This window comes from Chlorocebus sabaeus, chromosome 22 (genome assembly GCF_047675955.1).
Source record: "Chlorocebus sabaeus isolate Y175 chromosome 22, mChlSab1.0.hap1, whole genome shotgun sequence".
Classification (NCBI taxonomy): Eukaryota; Metazoa; Chordata; class Mammalia; order Primates; family Cercopithecidae; genus Chlorocebus; species Chlorocebus sabaeus.
Genome location: NC_132925.1, coordinates 93,831,905 through 93,850,780, shown reverse-complemented (window position 1 = coordinate 93,850,780; position 18,876 = coordinate 93,831,905). Strand labels below are relative to the sequence as shown.

General features: G+C 46.4%; 1 protein-coding gene across 2 annotated transcripts in view; it reads right to left on the bottom strand.

Annotated features, from left to right (window-relative positions):
- The window catches only part of FYCO1 (FYVE and coiled-coil domain autophagy adaptor 1), a 77,660-nt gene that overhangs the window by 44,028 nt on the left and 14,756 nt on the right, over window positions 1–18,876 (bottom strand). For both annotated transcript variants that reach the window (XM_007983940.3, XM_073010286.1), the window contains exons 4-11: window positions 17,427–17,552; window positions 13,301–13,407; window positions 11,126–11,269; window positions 7,715–7,805; window positions 4,367–6,793; window positions 3,095–3,187; window positions 2,397–2,515; window positions 309–476 (exon numbers count right to left, since the gene is read on the bottom strand). In XM_007983940.3, coding sequence (XP_007982131.3) covers window positions 309–476; window positions 2,397–2,515; window positions 3,095–3,187; window positions 4,367–6,793; window positions 7,715–7,805; window positions 11,126–11,269; window positions 13,301–13,407; window positions 17,427–17,552 — 3,275 coding nt within the window. The remainder of the gene's footprint in view (window positions 1–308; window positions 477–2,396; window positions 2,516–3,094; window positions 3,188–4,366; window positions 6,794–7,714; window positions 7,806–11,125; window positions 11,270–13,300; window positions 13,408–17,426; window positions 17,553–18,876) is intronic.

Sequence of the window (18,876 nt, the reverse complement as noted above, 5' to 3'; positions counted from 1 at the left end):
AGAAAGGTGGTCTAGCAGTTCTGGGCCAAGACTGATGCGGCAGAAGTAGAGCCCAACTGTGTCCCCAGTTTCTCACAGTCCCCTCCCGACCCAGCTCCCACTTATATCAGCTGCCTGGTACCTGCAGGCAATGGAGTTTGGGACTCTAGTACTGGGGAAAGTGAGATGGAGGAGGAGAGAGGGGCTCCTGAGAGAGGGGAAAGAAAATGGGGAAATTTCTGAAGTATGCTTTCAAGAACAGCTGCACTTCTTTAGAGAAAACCCAAGTGTGGGGAAAACCCCAGCTGCTGGTTTGACACAGCACTCACCTGAGCAGCTCTATCAGCCGCTCCTCGAGATACTTCTTGGTTCTGTTGAGGTCATCCAGGTCAGCAAGCATCTTCTGGTCATTCCTCTCGCGGTTTGTCACCTCCTCGCAGAGTTTGTTGTAATACTCTTGGACTTTTGTTGTGGCTTTTTCGAGTTCCTTCTGGGTCCTGGGGGAGGAGTGGTAAGTTTTCTTGATTAGCCAGAACTTCCAGCTTTCCCAGGCCTCTGGGCTTACCCAGGACTCTAATGAGGGGTGCTACTGCCCCCGCCATGAAGGAGCCCCTTGGTACTGCTCACAGGTATCTGCTCACAGGTTATGCAGTTCCCTAGCTTTTGAGACTCTCCTCACACCCCCACATACAAAGGGGTATCCTTGGAGGGACAGGAGGCTGACCCCAGGTTGCCAGAAGCACCCTAAGTGAATAGAACTCTGCACCCCTTGGCTCCTGGACAGGGGCTGGGCTTGCAAGCCTGATAGACAAGGCTCATGGGCTGGTGATGGGGAGGACAAGCAGGAGGAGAAAGGAGTCAGGACAGGCAGGACCGAGGTGTAGTTTACTGGAGGTGGCCACACGGAGGAGGGCCTGTCTTCCATATGTCCCCGGGACTCTACACATGGGGCATGGTGCTGGGCCCACAGCAGGTGCTCAGTCTTAATCTGCACTGCCAGCTGTTCTACCTGATAGCCCCCCTGAGGCCCAAGGAATTCCGTTTTAGGTGCTGCAGGGTGTTTCAGTCTTCAGCAGAGGAAGCTGGCTGAATCTTGCTGTCTTCCTCATCCCACCCACTCCATTTTTAACGCAGCTATCTCCTAAGGTAGTGGTTTTTCAAGGATGGTCCAGTGGGACATAATAAAAGCTCCATTAAACAAAGGGTTCTGCAGAGAGACTGATTAATTTATACCTTCCACATCTAGTATAAAGTTGCCAGGAAGTTGTTTACTAGACCCTGTCCACCAAAATGGGCTTATAGGTGCACCCACACACACAGGTGGTGTACGTGTGTGTATACACTGAATAAGTTGTCAGATAGACTGTGCAGCTTGGAACAACTGAAACAAATGCTCTGAGATGTTACAAATAACCACTGTTATATCATGTTTTCATGCCACCAACTCAGGCTCTGTTTAAATTGTCATATGAATATGACTTAACTAAGGGCAGCCAGTGCCCTATAGGATCTGAACACTGGAAGGGTAAGATGAAAATGTATGTCCAGGTTACTGAATGTCAAAGATATCCTGGATCTCCCACTAAGCCGGAGCCCAGGCCTAGAAGGCAGGTGTTGGGAAGAGGTAATAGATAAATAGAAAAGCTAGAGACTTGGGACAATTTGGTGTGCTTATCTTTGCTGGTGGCACACATACAGTTCGATTCTGGCAACTCCTCCTTTCTGCTACACCTTTTTAAAATTAGGTCTTCCTCCCTGTTACACTTTTTCTTAATCAGGTCCTGGCTCAACTAGCTGGGTCCCATGACCACATGGTGAACCTAGGCTCACAACTCCACGTGGCCCCAAGTCTGAAAATGAGGGGGTCAAGGAGGCCTTGGGATGGCAGCGTGATCTGCTCTCCACAGATATGGCATCAGAGAGTCTGCACAAAGACAGGCTGATCCTGGTCCTTGGCACACTCATCTTCCTCATCCATAAAATGGGGATAGATGATAACACCTTCCTCATAGGACTGTTAGGAGGATTACATGGGTAAATGTATGCAAAGTATTCAAAACAGAGCCTGCCACGTTTTCAGCATTATTTAAATATATGCTGTTACTATTACCATTATTATTATGATCTAACTTTTATTTCATTTTAGTTTTTCCAAAGCTTGCAGTTACTCAAGTATGCACTGCCAGAGAGAAGAAAATCGAGTTAGGAGAAAGGTGCTTTAGCTGTGTATAGGCTGGGATGGGCAGGCAGCCGGGTTCTCTGTGGCATGCTTCCAGCATGAGCACTTTCTGAGTTTGTGGCTTTTCTTGCAAAAGGACTTCCTAAACCTAACTTGAGTGACTGACTTTCTAAATGACGAGACCAAACACTCCTCCCCTGAAGACTACCACCAGCTGCGTAGGCGGACTGTGACTAACCTTTCTAGGTCTTCATGCAAGGCAGCCCCCTCCTTGTCCTTCCTCAGCATGGCCGCCTGGCACTCTGCAAGATGGTTGCTGGTGCAGCTCAGCTTCTCTCCCATGTCTGCTTGGGTGGCCTGGCACAGGACATCAGGGAGAAGACACTCAGCTTGCAGAAGCCCATGCAATGTACCATAAAGTGGCTAGTGTGCCATCCACCCCATCTGGCTGGGTCACTTCTAAATGGAGGGTTGTTTTCTATTAAGTTCAAGAAGCCATGAATCTCTGCTCTATATTTGTGGGGCCTCAACTGCAACTAGTTAAGGTGGTTGGCAAGTGGCAGGTACCAGAATTCCCAGGGTGACACTGAAGGTAGGGATGGCAGGGAGCAGGATTCACTTGGACAAGTCACTGCTCTGAAGACTGTGGGACCAGTGCCACCCCTGCTGCTGCCCATTTTAGAATCACTGTCTGGTGATCACCCATAGAGATGGCCAAACAGGACACTTATTTCCTTTCTGCATTTGGCAGCTCCAGCCAGGTGTCCAGGGAATGGATGGAGGGGGTCAGGGTACAAACTGAGGGTGTCTACAAAGGTAAACTGAGGACGGCTTCAGCTTGGGAATCTGGAGGCATGCAGGGAGCCCTCTTAAATGACCCAGTCAAAACCACACCAGATGCCCTCTCCCTGAGAGGTCCACACCACCAGAGCCTACCTTCAGCTTCCCCACAGCTTCCTCGGCAGCCTGCAGCTGCCGGCCTTGCTCCTCAAGCTGGCCCCTGAGGCTCCTGCACTCCTCGCCAGCATTCTAGAGAGGATACGAAAGGGATCATAAATGTAGGGTCCTTGCCCTGAGGATCCCTCAGCCCCATCACCCAAATAGATAAAACCAAGCTGCCTTTCTCTGTTTCCCTGCAAACTGGCTCCTCAATGAGCTTTGGGCTTATCAATAGTGAAATACTTTCAAGCTTACTAAGAAAAGAGACTTAGCCTGGTCCCCAAACTTAGAACTTAATTTCTGCAAGGGAAAAGGTTGGCTATGAGCCACATGGAGTTTCACGGAGTGGGGTGGCACTGGGTGGGGAGGCACATCTGTGGCAGTGCGGTAGAGCTGCCTCAGAGAGGAGGGTTAGGAGTAGCCTGAGAGTGCACAGACCGTGATGCAGACAGACTAGTGGCAAGCCCTGGAAATCAAAGCCCCAGGCCATTCTGCCGTGTCTTCAATCTAAACAGTCCTTAACCCTTCATCTTTGTGCACTATCAAAGAGACATATTAACTGCTCATCTCATTCACTTGTCTGTCCCAAGGGCCTTGTAAAAACGAAATAAGCTGGTTCCCTACCCTATATCTGCTGTCAGGAGAGCACCTGATGGGGTTGGTTATTCATTAAGAACCCAGAGGTAGGACGTGAGGCAACTGTGAACTGCTGGCCCTCAGAAGGGGTTTTAGAGGCCAAGTCAGTGTTCTCACACTCACATGCCCAGGGCGGGGTAGGGGACTGGGCAAGTACAAAAACCAGCGTAAGGAAAAGTGCAGAGGATGTGTGCCTCCTTTAAAGTGGGCAGACACCCTCAGGTTCCTGCTGACTGCTGCCACGGGGAGGGGGCAGGGTGAGGACGCAGGCTTTCAGATCTTCTGAGGTTTCAAAAGAAGCCCTCAAACTGTATTTGTAAACACCCTGCTCTTTCAAGGTTGGCTACTAATTTTAAAAACCTCTATGTGGGCTAATCTTGTTTGCAGTGGTCTTGAGTTTAGACTTCTGGGCTAAGGTATCACTCCAAATGTTCTGGCCCTAACATGCTCCTGCAGAGAGAAAGATGCTACTGTGAGCTGTGATAGCAGGACAGGGCCACAAGGTGTTTGCCTGCACCCACAGTACATTCTCCAGCCCTCACCTGCCTCATGGCTGAAGGTGCATCCTCTCATGGACCCACCAGGCCTGCCCAGGGAGATGGGTAGAGCCCAAGTGGTTGAAGCTAGGATTACCTTAAGTCTGCTCTGGTAGTCCATGATTTCAGCGCTCAGCTGGAACTTGAGGGTGTCGAGCTCCTGGCGTGCAGCCTCTTGGAGGCTCTGGGCCCGCTGCTCGGCCTGGGTGAGCTGGGCCTGCAGGCCAGGCAGTGAGTCGGCTGCTGCTTTGGCTGCCTTCAGCTTCTCCTGAAAGCTCTCCTTCTCTTGCTGCAGCCCAGCTACTTGGCGCTCCAGGCCCTCTCGCTCCCTTGAGGCTGCCTCTTTGGCATCCTGGAGCTCCTGGACAGCACAGGCCAGTGCCTTCTCCACTTGCTCCTTTTCCATGGTCAGTGTGCAAACCTGGATGCCCAGCTCGGCTGTGTCCGTGTTGGCGCGGTGCAGCTGCTCCTGCAGCTCAGCGTGCTCCAGCTGTGCTTCCTCGGAGCTGTATTTGGCCTGGGACAACTTCTCCTGCAGGGCCCGCAGCTCCTCCTCCCTCTGCTGGGCCTCACTGGTCCTCTCCTCCTGCAGCGCCCCTTCACGCTCTGAGCACTGCAGCAGCTCCTGGACATGGGCTCTGTTAAGGGCTTCATTCTGCTCCTTCAGCTGCTGCACAAGGGTCTTGTGCTCCCTCAGGACTGCCTCAGCCATGCTTAGCTGGCTCTGTACCTTGTCCTGGTCATCCAGGGCTGCCCGCATCTTGGCCTGGAGGTCCACCACCTGAGCCTGCAGCCGTTGGGCCTCCCCCTGATGGACTTCCAGCTGCGCCTGAGACAGGGCCAGCTGGGCAGCCAGCTCACGGGCTTCATCGTCGGGGGGTGGGCCAACTGCCTGTTGGCCTTTCTCTGCGGTGAGGACTTCAATCAGCTGGGTCTGCTGCTGGCACTGGCTCTCGAGAGCCCTAAGCTCTCTGTGCCGGGCCTCTGCCAGTTGACGGCACTGCTCCACCTCCTCCCGCAGCTGCTGGCACTCACCCTCCTTGCTCTGCAGAGTGGCCTCCTTCTCTGCCACCTTGGCTTTCATGGCCTCCTTGGCCTTCCTTACAGCCAGCAAGCTTGCCTCCATCTGGTCGCCCAAGTGCCGGATGCTGGCCTGCTCGGCCTCCAGGGAGGCCAAGGAGCCCTGGATGGCTGCTTCCCGCTGCTGCAAAGCCTGGTAATCGGCCTGCAGGGCTTGCAGCTTGCCCTCCAGGAGCTGGTTACGCCCGACCACATTCTGCAGCTCCTTCTCCAGTTCCCTGTTGGCCTGCCGGAGCTCTTCCTCCTGGCTGCCCTCCTGCACCTTGGTATTGTCTAACTGTGCCTCCTGCAGGCCCCTCTGCTCCTCCTCTGGCTTCCCACAGGCCTCTGGCAGACTGGAGTTCACAGGGGCCAGGGCCTCATTCTTTTCACCTGCCACTGGCAGTTCTGGGCTGGGCTGCCCAGCAAGCCGCTCGAGTGCACCCACCTTCTGGCTGAGGTGGTCTTTGTCCTGGATGAGCTGCTTCTTCTGCTCCTCCAGGTCACTCACATGTTGGCTCACCTGTGCCAGCTGGGTCTCCAGGAACTGCAGCTGCCGGGTCAGGGACCTGACCTCCTGCTCCAGCAGCTCCTTTTCCTCCTGTTGCTGTTTTTTCTCCCGCCTCAACTCTGCTAGCTCCTGCTCCCAGGAGCTCGAGTGCACCAGCAACTCCTGTAGCCGTTGCCAGAGCTGGTCTGCCTCCTGTCCCTTCCCAGACAACTCCTCCTGGAGTGGGGCCATCTCCTTCACCAGGTGCTCTAGTCTGGCCCAGGCATCCTCCTTCAGCTGCAGCTCCTTGACCAGCTGCTCCAGCTGGGCACTCTGCTGTCTGTTGACGTCCTCGACCTCGGTTCTCTCCCTTTCTAGGGCTCGAAGCTTCTCCCCTAGCTCCTGGATCTCCCGGGCCGCATCACTGGGAATAGATTCTTGCTGGCCCTTTGTGTCTGGTGCTGTATCCGCCTTCTGCTGAGCCATGGCTAGCCAGTCTGGGATGCTGGCTAAATGCTGGTTCTTCTGGCCCAGTGAGTCCCGTGTGGCCTTAAGCTCCTGTGCCAAGGGCTGCAGCATGGACTCCAGCCGCCGCAGGGCTGTGTGGTAGTCCTCCTCCTTCTCTGCTGCTCCTAGCTCCAGGGCCTGTAGGCATGTCTGCAGCTCCTTCACAGTGTTCTGGGTGGCCTGGGTGACCTCCCACTGCTTCTGGAGCTCAGCCACCAAGCAAGTGAGGCGAACGTTGTCCTCTGCTGCAGTGCGTCCCCTCTCCCTCTCTGTCTGCAGTTGCTCCTCTTGCAGGCTGACAGCTGCCCTCAGCTCCTGGTTCTCTCTGTCCAGCTGCTGCATGCGCTCCTGTAGCTGCTTCTCCCGCACCTCCAACTGGTCCAGCTCTAGTCGCATCTCATCAAAACCCTCCAATGCCTCGTTGTTTAGGGGGCTGTTCAGGTCAAAGTTGGACACCATCTCTTGAGTCTGGGAGGAAAAACACAGCAGACAAGTGGCTTTGGGATGAAGCTACAGGGCTACTCAGAAAAGCTTTAGAGTTTAATGAGAGCAGAGGTAAAAATATAGGCATTACCTGCCCTAAGGTTAGTCTAAAGAGCTATTCAAAAGACTAGAATCCCTTTGCTCAAAGCATCTGCCACACATTCAGCAGCACATTCCAAAGCCAAGAGGCCACCCATGTGAGCTCCACTGAGATACAGACATGCTTTTCCCATCCAGCCTTCTTCAGCTTTTAATGGACATTGTCTCTGAGATAAATTCAGTTATATCTAAGCTGTTATTCACTCACTGTGCCACACCCATACCCGCAATTCCTGGCATGATTAAGGCACAAAATAAGGTAAAAGATTCATCTATTTTCTACTCTTAATGCTCCTTATATTGATCATTTTAATTTTTTAAATTGCTGATCAGTTTTCACAGCACTGTATACAGCTGTGATAAATTCACATTTCTAAAAAAATTAACAAACTGCCCCTACCTACTAACATTGACTGAGCCCTTGTATATGTCAAGCCCTCATCTATGAACTAGAATGATTTGTATTATCCCCATCCTGTGGATGAGAGAGCTGAAGGTTAAGTAATTTCCCCTTGGTCATAGCTGGTAGGTGAGAGTCAGGATTTGACTCTGTCACTTTTAACCATGGTGCCAAACTGCTTCTTTTAAAATACTTCAAAATCATTTAAAAGAATTTAATTTTAAGAGAGCCTAGATTTCATTTGGTTGAAAAACCCAGACTCCAGGGAATAGTGGCTATAACTGAGTGGTTCTATTGCTCTGGCTGGAACAACAGGTATCTGAAAACATCACCCTTGAGTTGCTAGGGGCAAGGACATACCGTGGTAGAAGTTATAGTAAGATAATTCCCAGCCTTCCTGGCCTTACCTGCAGGTAGCTGCTCACCAAACTGCTCATGCTGGAGCTGCGGCTAGGGGGTTTCCACAGGTAAGCAGAAGAGCCAGTGGCCAGTGTCCTCCTGTGGGGCCACAAAGCAGACATACCTGTATTCAGAGCAGGAAACCTACATACATGGAGGCCTTGCTGGTCACCAGGCAACCAGGTGGTGGTAGGGGGCTGCCATCCCAGGTAGAACGTAAGGAAGTCAAACCCAACAGATTCCACCAAAGAGCATAGCTACACTGGTCTGTAACAGATGAACTCCATGGCTAGAGTTTTACTATCATGGCTTTCCTCCCACTGCCAGAAAAGAATGACGTGAACATGTATTTCCCGATATTTGGTTTAAATTCTTCTTGAGCTTTTGGTGCCTGCCTCAGTTTGTCTGCCAGTGAGGAACAAGCAGCAGTTTGGTAAATAAGAGTCACACTGTGCTTGGGGGCTCAGCTGCCGCTCTGCATGACACAGCAACAGTGTGGCTGGGAGGCTGCTTCTAGGTCACATAACCAGGCCGGTCAGTGCAGATACAGAACATTGCCCTCATCGCAGAAAGTTCCATTGAATGGCATTGGCTTAGAAATACAAAGGCTTGTGTGATAACTCTTGTTTAGCAGGAACCTAAACACATTTTTACTTCACCAGAATTATCTCCTAAATCTAAAATTATTGTGTTTTCGAACTTAGTCTCCACAACCCAGCAACTGCCCTTCACAGTATCTTCCCTGAAGACAGTCACACAGGTACATAAGGAGACTGTGGGGATGCTCTTGGCAGCGCTGTAACTGGAAAAAGGGAAACCAAACAAACTCTACACTGCTAGGGAAAGAGATACACTATGGCTTATTCACCCAACAGAATTCTCTACACCATGGGTTAGCATTCTTTTTGTTTTTTTTGAAAAGGGCCAGGTAGTAAATATTTCGGTCTTGTGGGCTATACGGTCTCTGTCACTCAACTGGCACTGTTAGCATAAAAGCAGCCATGGACAACAGGTGAATAAATGGGCGAAGCTGTGTTCCACACAGCCCTGTGGGCTGTGGTTTGCCAACCCAACTCTATACTTACAGAACTCCATGTATAAACAGATACAAAATCTCAAAAACAAGGCAGAATGAAAAAAGCAGGTTGCAAAAGGAGAGCTATCACATGATTCAACATGTGTAAAATTTTAAAACATTTACAAAATAAAACTCTATATATATACTATATAAACTATTTACAAATACACAATGTAATAATGAAAGCATAAGATCTGGGCATGAAATGCATTCATTATAGGGCCATGAGTACTTCTGAAAGGGGAACAAAGGAGAAAGGATGGCAATGGGGTGGGCCTTTAGCCGATCTATAATACTTCATTTATTAAAAAAAGTATCAGATATAACCAAATCTCCCCACAAGAGCCAGCTTGATAGGGGCTCCCACTGGGGTAATTGGATAAATGGGATTATTTAAGCTTCAAAATAAGTAATGACAGTGACAGAATGTAACCTATTGAATAAAGTAAGAATCCATGAGTCAATACTGCTATGAACGAATAAATGGGGAAAAAGAAAAAGATCTTCCTTACAGTAGAATGCCAACTAATAATGTAAAAGAAATAATGGAGTTAGAAAATCACTCTGGTAATGATGACGCTAATAACTGCTTCAGGCAAGAATTATCAAATGGTATTAAAACTAATACAGGGCAGATTTAAGAGAAAAAAGGATAATAATGTAATTTCAACATGCCTTCGCATAAGATACATATTCATTACAAAGGAAGAAATAGTAACTTTTGGAGAAACTTGGCAAGCACCACGTTACCCAAATGACCAGGATTAACCTCATTAGTAATGAAACAAATCAACACTGTGTGTCTCCAGATACAGTGTACTGACAAGACAACAGCTGAGGCATTCCCGCCAAAAACACTTAACCTAAATCCAATAATGAGGAAACATCGGTCAAACTCAAATTAAGGAACATTTTACAAAATAACTGGCCTGTATTTTTCAAAACTGTCAATGTACTGAAAGACAAAGACTGAAAAACTGTTCAGAATTAAAGGGGACTAGAGAGGCATAGCAATTAAGGAATTAACAATATGTGATCTGGGATTGGGTCTTAGATTACGAGAGACATTACTGAGATAATTTGTAAAATTTAAATGAGATCTGCAGATTAGATAGCAGTATTGTATCAATGTTAATTTTCTGATTTTAATAACTGTACTGAGTTACATAACAGGATGTCCTTGATTTTAGGAAATGCATAATTAAGTACTTAAGAGAAAAGAAGATCGAGTCTGTAATTTACTCTCAAAAGGCTTAGGAAATAAACCAACATGTAAATAGAAAAAATGATAAACAATTATAGTAAAATATCGATAACTAGGGAATCAGGGTGAAGGATAGATGAGTACTTTGTATTATTTTTACAACTTTTCTGTAATTCTGAAATTATTTCAAAATGTAAAAGTTTTAAAAAGAATATCTGGGCCAGGTGTGGTGGCTCACGCCTGTAATCCCAGCAGTTTGGAATGCCAAGATAGGATTGTTTGAGCCCAGGAGTTCAAACCAGCCTGGGAAAGATGGCAAGACTCCGTCCCTACAAAAAATAAAAATAAAAAAAGGACACCTCAATATGGCAAAATGTAAGCTATTAAGTCCTGGTGGTTTGCATGTGACTATCATATTCACCACTTTTCTCTATATGTGAAGTATTTCCTAATAAAAAATATGAATATTAAATTTTAAAAGCCTTATAAACAGAAAGCAAAACAAAACAAAGAACGCTGGACTTGATTTTAACCTAAGTCAGGTGTCCCAGGCCTGCTGCCCACCAGCTGGGTGACGTTGTCAAGTCCCCTGATCCTCTGAGCCTGTTCCTCACACCTCCTTCCTGGAGCTGATGTAAGGACTCTGGTGGTAGGTGAGTGCCACACTGGTGTAAGATATGGCCGGCTTGATGGCCTCAGAAAATAAAGAAAGAAGAAACAAAACGCAGCAACCTTTCCTGCAACCCTTACGTGGACGAGCTGTGGCTTTTACTTCCTCTCCTACTGCTTAGGAGCCTTCTATAGTAACTCCATAAGAACAGGCAGGGGAAAAATCCCACTCCTCCCCCAATGTCCATAGCAACAAGTACCTTAAAAAATTTTTAAAGCCTTGGCTTTTGCAATATGCATCTCCACTGACTCATGCCCTGGCCAATTAGGTTGGTTTAAGGTTGGAGCCTTCAGATGTTATTGTTAGTCATGATTCAACAAAGTCTGTAAAAGGAGCTAGAATAAGAGTTGAACAGTTTTATGTAATTTACTGAGCAAGCAAAATTGCCTTGAGTAGACTGGTGGCAATCTTCAAAACTTTAAATGTCTCTTTTCCTGTCTTTTAAACCAAGCAATCCTTCAAAGTACCTGGCAAATGTTGGCCAGGCAGCATCCAAGTCATAGCCCCTCGACGCCAGGTCAAACTGAACCTCGGTCAGCTCATACAGTTGGCCCACAATGTCCGAGCTCAGCTTTGGCTGCAGAAAGGGGCTTCTTGCGTAGTACCAGTCACTGCAGAAAAACATGTCAATTATAAGAGTAATAAAGATAAAGAATGTGTGAATTTAATCAGTCCTCCCACTGTGGCTCTGCCTCATCGAATTCCAACTCAGGTTACTAAATTAAAAGACACAGGCACACAAACCAATTTCATTTTCATGGTAGAAGAACATAACTCTCAAATAAGCTTGCTCTTCTTCAAAGAAATTACTGCAATGATCTGGATGCTTGTTCATTTATTACATATACCATATCTGCTTCTCAAAAAGGATATGGGAACCTTAAATGTCAATTATTTGCCAAGGAAGGGCAATTGTAGGAGAAAGAAAACTTATTTTTTGAAAGATTACTTTCTATTCCATTTTCAGAACTCAATATGGGACACTAAACTCAACTGCTAATTCTGTCCAGATACCAATTTAAAAGCCAAGGAACAAATTATTCAGAAATGTTTCAGCACCATAAGACAGGGTGAGAAAAAATAAAATAAATGTTATCTGCATTTTGAGGTAGTAGTTGTTTCATTTCAGGCAAAGTAATAAGAATTTTAAAAAGATGCATCAGAACACAGTTACTCATGCCTGTAATCCCAACATTTTGGGAAGCTAAGACAGGAGGATAGCTTGAGCCCAGGAGTTCGAGGCCAGGGTGGGCAACATGGCAAGATCCCATCTCTACCAAAAAAATAAAAAATTAGCTGAGCATGGTGGCATGCACCTGTAGTCCCAGCTTCTCAAGAGGCTGAGGCAGGAGGATTGCTTGAACCCAGGAGGTAGAGGCTACAGTGAACCATGATTGTGCCACTGCACTCCAGCCTGTGTGACAGGTTAAGACCCTATTCCCCCTATCCCAACCCCCACCCAAAAAGAAAAAGATGGCTGGGCATAGTGCTTCACACCTGTAATTCTAGCACTTTGGGAGGCCTAGGCAGGGGGTTCACTTGAGTCCAGGAATTTGAGGCCAGGCTGGGCAATATAGTGAGACCCTGTCTCTACAAAAAGTAAAAAATTAGCCAGGCACAGTGGTAAATGCCTATCCAGCTACTCGAAGGCTGAGGTAAGAAGATCACTTGAGCCCAGCAGCTTGAGGTTATAGTGTGCTATGATTGTGCCACCGCACTCCCGCGTGGGCAAAAAAATGGGACATTATTGTCTGAACTGTGATTAAGTCAAGCTGTTTATGACGATCTTCACCAAACATCTAAAACAAAATAACCTTCAAATCAAATATGCAGACTTTTTCAACTCACACCAATTCACAAGGCCTGTCACATGCATGAGAAATACGAGTACATCTCTATGAAAATCAATCTTTAAGGTGACATAATGAAACAAAAGGTTTTCCTTTGTAGTTTTTTTAGATTCCAAAAAAAAAAATTGAATACTCCCAAAGGAAAGGGGCCAGGCAAGAGATGCTGGAAAACCCAAAGAGGTTTAGTTGACTGGTACCTGATTTGCAGCTTCTAAGTTGATACCCACTCTCCTCATTATAGACTCAATCCCTGCCCCTCTCCTCCCTTCTCTCTTCCCTGCTGAGGCTTCAGCACTACCTGCACAAAGGCTGACTGCACACCTGACCTGAGCTCTGCAGTGGCCCCCAGTCCTGGCTGCCCACCACAGTCTCCGGTGTGTTCACTCAGTATGCCAGGTGAGGACCCAGGCTCAATAGTGTTAAAAACCCCACAGGTGATTCTGCTGAGAGGCCAAGGCTGTAACGTGTCTGTCCAGTAGTGCTGGCACCAAGGACATGCCGTCCACCAGGGAAAATGTCTGGTATCGGGAGTTAAGAGAGCAATGGCTGAGGCCTAGAGAAAAGCATTAAGCCCCTCTAAGCCTCAGTAACCTATAAAAACTCAGTGCTACCTGCCCACATGTGTCAAGGACTTTGGGAGGAGGGGTGGAAGACAATGATAGATGTGGAAGGAGTCTGCAGTGTCACGAGGGACACAAATGAGCACTATGTTGCAGTTGTTATTATTATTAATGAACTTGAGTTCATTTCTGCATGGGATGGTGCTAAACCCCAGCCCTGTCCTGTATTTACCTGGTCACTTTGGTGTTCATGAAGCACTGCTGTAAGGTGTCTGCCAACCTCTGGTGCACCAAGGAGTAGCGAATAAATGCTCTTCCTTTCCCCAAGGATGTTCGGAGCTGGAGAAAGCAGATTACATAGAGCCAAAGAGCTGTTAGCCTAACTCCAAATACAGACCTGGTCTCATAGATGGCTTGTGAAACACAGATACAGGGCAAAAAATGTCACCCAATTTTACCCTACACGTTGTCCTTCAAAGGACACAACACATTTGATACTATCACTGCAGAGAGTAAGGCTTGAAGTGGGCGAACTACTTGCAGGCCTTCATCTGAGAATAATCTGCAAACTCCAGCAAACATATCATGGAAGATATATTAATAAGAGGCTTCCAAACATCTGTGGATTCTATTGGAATGTCACTTTCCCTCCTCTGCTCTATCAGAATCTCTGGGTTTGGAGTCAGATAGGAAACCAAATAAAACTTAGTTTTATATTAGAGTAAAACCTGGAGGTAGGTCAATGAAGGACTTCTCACACCACAAGTCAGCTTGAGGAGGAAGAGATGGTCTCAGCTCAGCTAATGCTGGTTTGTTTTTAAGGTGTGTGGGGAACAGGTGCAGGGGAAGGGCCTAAAGGCTTGGCAGAAACATGTGCAGAAGGAAGAAGAGAGGGACAAGGGCAGAGGTGCGTGCGTGTGGCCATGTAACTGCCTCATCTGTGTTCCATGAAACCATCAGTAAAATCTACAAGTCTGCCAATGCTTTCCTGGTTGGATTTCCTATTCTTTATCAGATATGCCATATCACTACATTGAATCAGAAGGAGCCCAGGAGTGAGACCAGGGGTGTCTCTAGGCAGCCCAGTCACACGGGGCTGAGGATAAAATGGATATGGGTCTGTCTCACAAGTTTGGCATGGATTGCATAGGAAGGCCCAGGTGTAGGTCTGTCTTCAAAACCTCTCCCCACAGAGCTTATACCTAAAAACCAATTCAGAGGAAGGGGAAGATGTGACTGGAGCTGTTTTGAGGCTTAAATTCACACCACTCAAAAGCTTGTTGTGGTGGAGATGGGATATGTTGGTCAGAGACTCTGCCATGAGGCCGCAAAGCAGGGCTCTGTCAGCTGGGAGCATACAATGGCCAAGGCAGATGGAATAAAAGGGACAGCCACAGAAGACACTTAAGTTTGCAAATTAGGATTCATATTTCTGATAGGTCAACCCAGAAGATCAAGAAAGTCGGCAGGAATTCAAAACCTCCTGACCTACCACATGTGCCTGCTCTCTCAGGCTCTGGCTCTGGGTAGGGTAAGCTGGGACCAATACCCTCCCAACCCCTTCAAAGGTCAGAAATATTTACAGTGTGTACATGTGATGGGGAAGGGGGAGCAGTGGTTTGCCAAAGAGGGCTCCTATAACCCATGCTATTCAGATTTTAATTCCGACCCTATATTGAGTCACTATCTGACTCCAAACCCCTATATTTAATGCCAGTGCTTGAGGCTGTACCACATATTTCCTGACTCAATGGGGTAAACATCCTGGCGTATAGCACCTTTTAGCTCAGAGCTATATTTCTTCTTACTGCTGACTCAAGGAAATGATACCATATGAAGTAGTTTTAAAAAACAAAAAGGTGTTAAATCTTTTTAACTAGAGAAGCTGTAAGACAATTCCCCTGTGTGTTTCAGGTGCAGCCAGGACACCTGGAAGTGAAGGCAGGCAGCAGTCTGGTTTATTGGCTTTACAAAAACCACCATGACATGTCTGCAGATAGACGATCTCAGCAGATTTGCGGGGGAGAATCTTGATGGTATATCCTGTCTAAATCACTTTTTTTTTCACTGACGACTGAGGTGAGAACAAAGTGTTTAGTGGTGATAACCAGGAAATTCAGGCAATTGGAAAGAGCTGAGCAAGGCATTGTGAAGTGAAGCGTGTCAATTATACACACACACACCCTGCAGAATTTCATTAAGACCCTCACATCACAGCCCAGGTCTAAGCTCCCAAAGACAGGAGCTTGTCCTTATTTTTGCCAAACTTACCATTATACAAGCCTTTAGAACATCAAAACTTTTTAATGGCAAATATTTGAGGCTATATTTTTAATCAGGCCCATTAACTGAATTATATATATATATGGAGCTATTTGTTTTAAAAGGTATTTTTAGGGGGAAGGGAACAATAGTTTCTTTGTACTACAAATCAAAATGCTGCATGGCCTTTTTATGTTTTCAGATTATGGATCCGCTTTCATTACCTAATTCCTTAATTTTTTTTAGCTTCTAATCAGAACCCACATACACTATCCCGAGAAGCAATACAATGGCAGCAAAGGACAGGGAATCTGCAGGGTACATGAGAGCTGATTCTGCTTTAAACCAGGCCATTGTGCCATGAGCCCGACGCTGAGCTACACCCTCATCACAGTGAAGCACAGTCCAAGCTGAGCCCATACTGAACCTCCAGAAATGGTTTCTTAGAACCTTCACCTGTTTTAGCCTAAATAGCTGCCTCCTACCTCAAAGGGGTCAGAGGGGACCTACAAATGCTTCTTATCCATTAACTCTTACCCTTTCAGTTAAATACCCAGATGGCGACTTCATTATTAAAATTAACCAAGTATCCAGCAACTCACTTAGTCTAGGGATGTTCCAAGCCATTCCAACCAATGATGCCCCAGAAAGCAGTCTTCAACAGAGATGAAACAACTGGACCCTATGGGAAGCATATGCCAGCCACTAAAACACCAGCATTCATGCAAGCAAGGAATGCTTTTTGCTTCTAGAAAGTCAGTTTCCATGGCTTCAGACTGTCTAAAGATCTGTCTGCATTATGAGAAAAGAAGAAGAAACTAGCCAAAAAGTAGATGTGTTTTAGCAAGCATTTCATAATCCTGGGGAATGGGCATTAAAACTAAATTTATTTCTAGACTTCAGCTGTCCAAAGTCATAAAGTGAAAGGCTTTAGTTGCTCTGATGCAGTGGCTGAGGAATGAAGAGAGGAGAGTGACAAAGAGAACCCCTTTCACATTTATGATGCATTAAAATTAAAATACTGCTCTACCTCATGGACCCAAGTATCCCACCAGACCTCACAAGACTCATCCACACTAACATGGACATTAAAGAAACTCGCAGAACCAGCCCTTTAGAGCCAGGATCCTTCATTGTCTCAGATGTCAGAGGGTGCAAATGGTGGGAAATGTCTAGCCATTGATGCCAGCGTATCTAACACCGTCATTCTCTATAAGAAGAAAGTCATTCAGCTCCAGCTGGCATGATTGGTGAGGAGCCCTTCCCAGAATACTTAAGGCTGTGGTATTTGTGGGCAGCCAGCCAAGCAGCAGAAGTGTTGACTTTAAAGTGACTTCACACTCTACTGAAGAGATACCGAAAAGAAAGAACAAATGTACAAACCTCCTGTCTCAAATCTAGGGGTTTACCTGCTCCCTGATATGCAAAGTTCTACACTCCTAGATGGACTAGGCTGATGAGAGAGAAGAAAGATTCTCTGAGGGTTGAGGGTGGAAAACAAACAGAGAGTAGAGTGTGAGTGTGTATGTGAAGTATGTGTGTGTGTTTGTTGTTCTGGAGTTTTGTAAAACAGCAAAGCCATGGCATTTTGCTCTTGAGGGGCTCAGAATTGAATGTAGAAAGTTGGCATATCACTATTTTAAGAAATGTTTCTTGAGATCCCACATCATTCTCATTTCAAATCTACGTTTCCTGGGCAAAGTGTAGGGAAAGCAGCCTAGCAAACTCTAAAGAACTTTATCTCAGAAAATAATTTTTTAAAAAAGATGGAGCCATCCTATGCTGTACACCTCAAGGGCTACCATTAGCAGACTTACAATGTATGTGAACAGGCCACCCTGTTAAGTAACATGTGGGTTGTGGCCTAAGGTACATTCAGGACTCAGCATTCTTCCTCTTGGTAAACACTCACTGAAGTGATTTTCCCAAGCTTGAGCCACTGCAACAATGAGCACTGAGTATACCTGGACTAGATTTCTTTACCACCCTTAAACTCCCACTTCCTCATTTAGCTGTCTGCAGCAAAGGTCTCTGCAAGATCTGCTTTAAGCAGACAAAAGGAAGACACGAAGTTGTTGGCTGCTTGCTCTGCTTACCTCTGAGATAGACTTGACAAATCGGATCCCATCATTGGCTCCTTTCACCTTGGCCAGGCAGGCACAGAAGTAATCCCAGTAGTCCTTCTTGTTGCCCAGGAGTGTGGCCTTCTCTTTCTGATCAAACTGGGTAGGGAAAGGGACAGGGAGAGGAGGTCCAAACCCACTGCTCTTCATCCCAGCATTTAAATGATAAATAATAACAATAGCTTCTTAGGTGCCAGCACTGGGTGAGACCCTTTATTAGCATTATTTTTATTTATTGGCAAATCAAGGTGTGTTAATACCCTGTTCATACAGTTGGGTGGAAAACCACCAAATTTGTTATTAACGGATGAGAAAGAAATACAAGAAAAGAGTCTTAGCCAGGTGTGGTGGCTCACGCTGGTAATCCGGCACTTTGGGAGGCTGAGGTGGGCGGATCACCTGAGGTCAGGGGTTCAAGACCAGCCTGGCCAACATGGTGAAACTCCATCTCTACTAAAAATACAAAATTAGCTGGGCGTGGTGGTGGGCACCTGTAATCCCAGCTACTCGGGAGGCTGAGGCAAGAGAATCACTTGAACCTGGGAGGCGGAGGTTGCGGTGAGCCAAGATTACACCACTGCACTCCAGCCTGGGCAACAAGAGTGAAACTCTGTCTCAAAAAAAAAAAAAAAAAAAAAAAAAAAGTCTTAAGGGCAATATGAAGAGTGTTAACTCTGCTTCGACTTAGGGAGATAAGATAATGACATTTTATCCCAGTTACTCAACTCTTAAGTTTCAATATCGTTTAATACACCTACAACAAATTTAAATAAATGTCAGCTCTGAGTCATTTCAAATTCAAAACCAAAATGGGCTTAATTGAAAAAAAGAAAGGCTCAAAAACATTTTTACAATGTTAAAGAGCCAGTTGAAATGGCATGAGAGAGGCAAGTCCTTCAGCACGTTAGGGCCTTTCCTCCAGTGGGCCCACATACCACGTGCTTTGGTGGGATGTGACGTTGCAAAATAATGGTGTTCACAGTGACACAGGTATACCTTTCTATAACATTTTATAGCATTTTTTTCTGATTACAGAAGCAAGATATGCATATGTTATTAGGATATCTAGATAAAACAAAATACAAAAATTGAAAAAAATTTAACACCTAATACCACTACCCTAAAATAACTTCTAGATCATTTCCTTCCTGCCTGTTTTAGTTGCATGCATTTTTCCACATCTGCAGTGTTCATTACATCAGCACTTTTTGGGCTAAGCCGGGATAAGAGTTACACCATCAATATGTTAAAAGAAAATATCCTGGGCTGACCCCAGAGATTCCCATTCAGTAGATGGGGGTGGGGACCAAAAATATACTACAAATAAGCTCCCAGAGGATGCTGATGCTGCTGGTCTATGGACTGCACATTGAGTAGCAAAGCTCTAAAACAGAAGCCCATGGGTAATCTTTAGAGGGTCCAC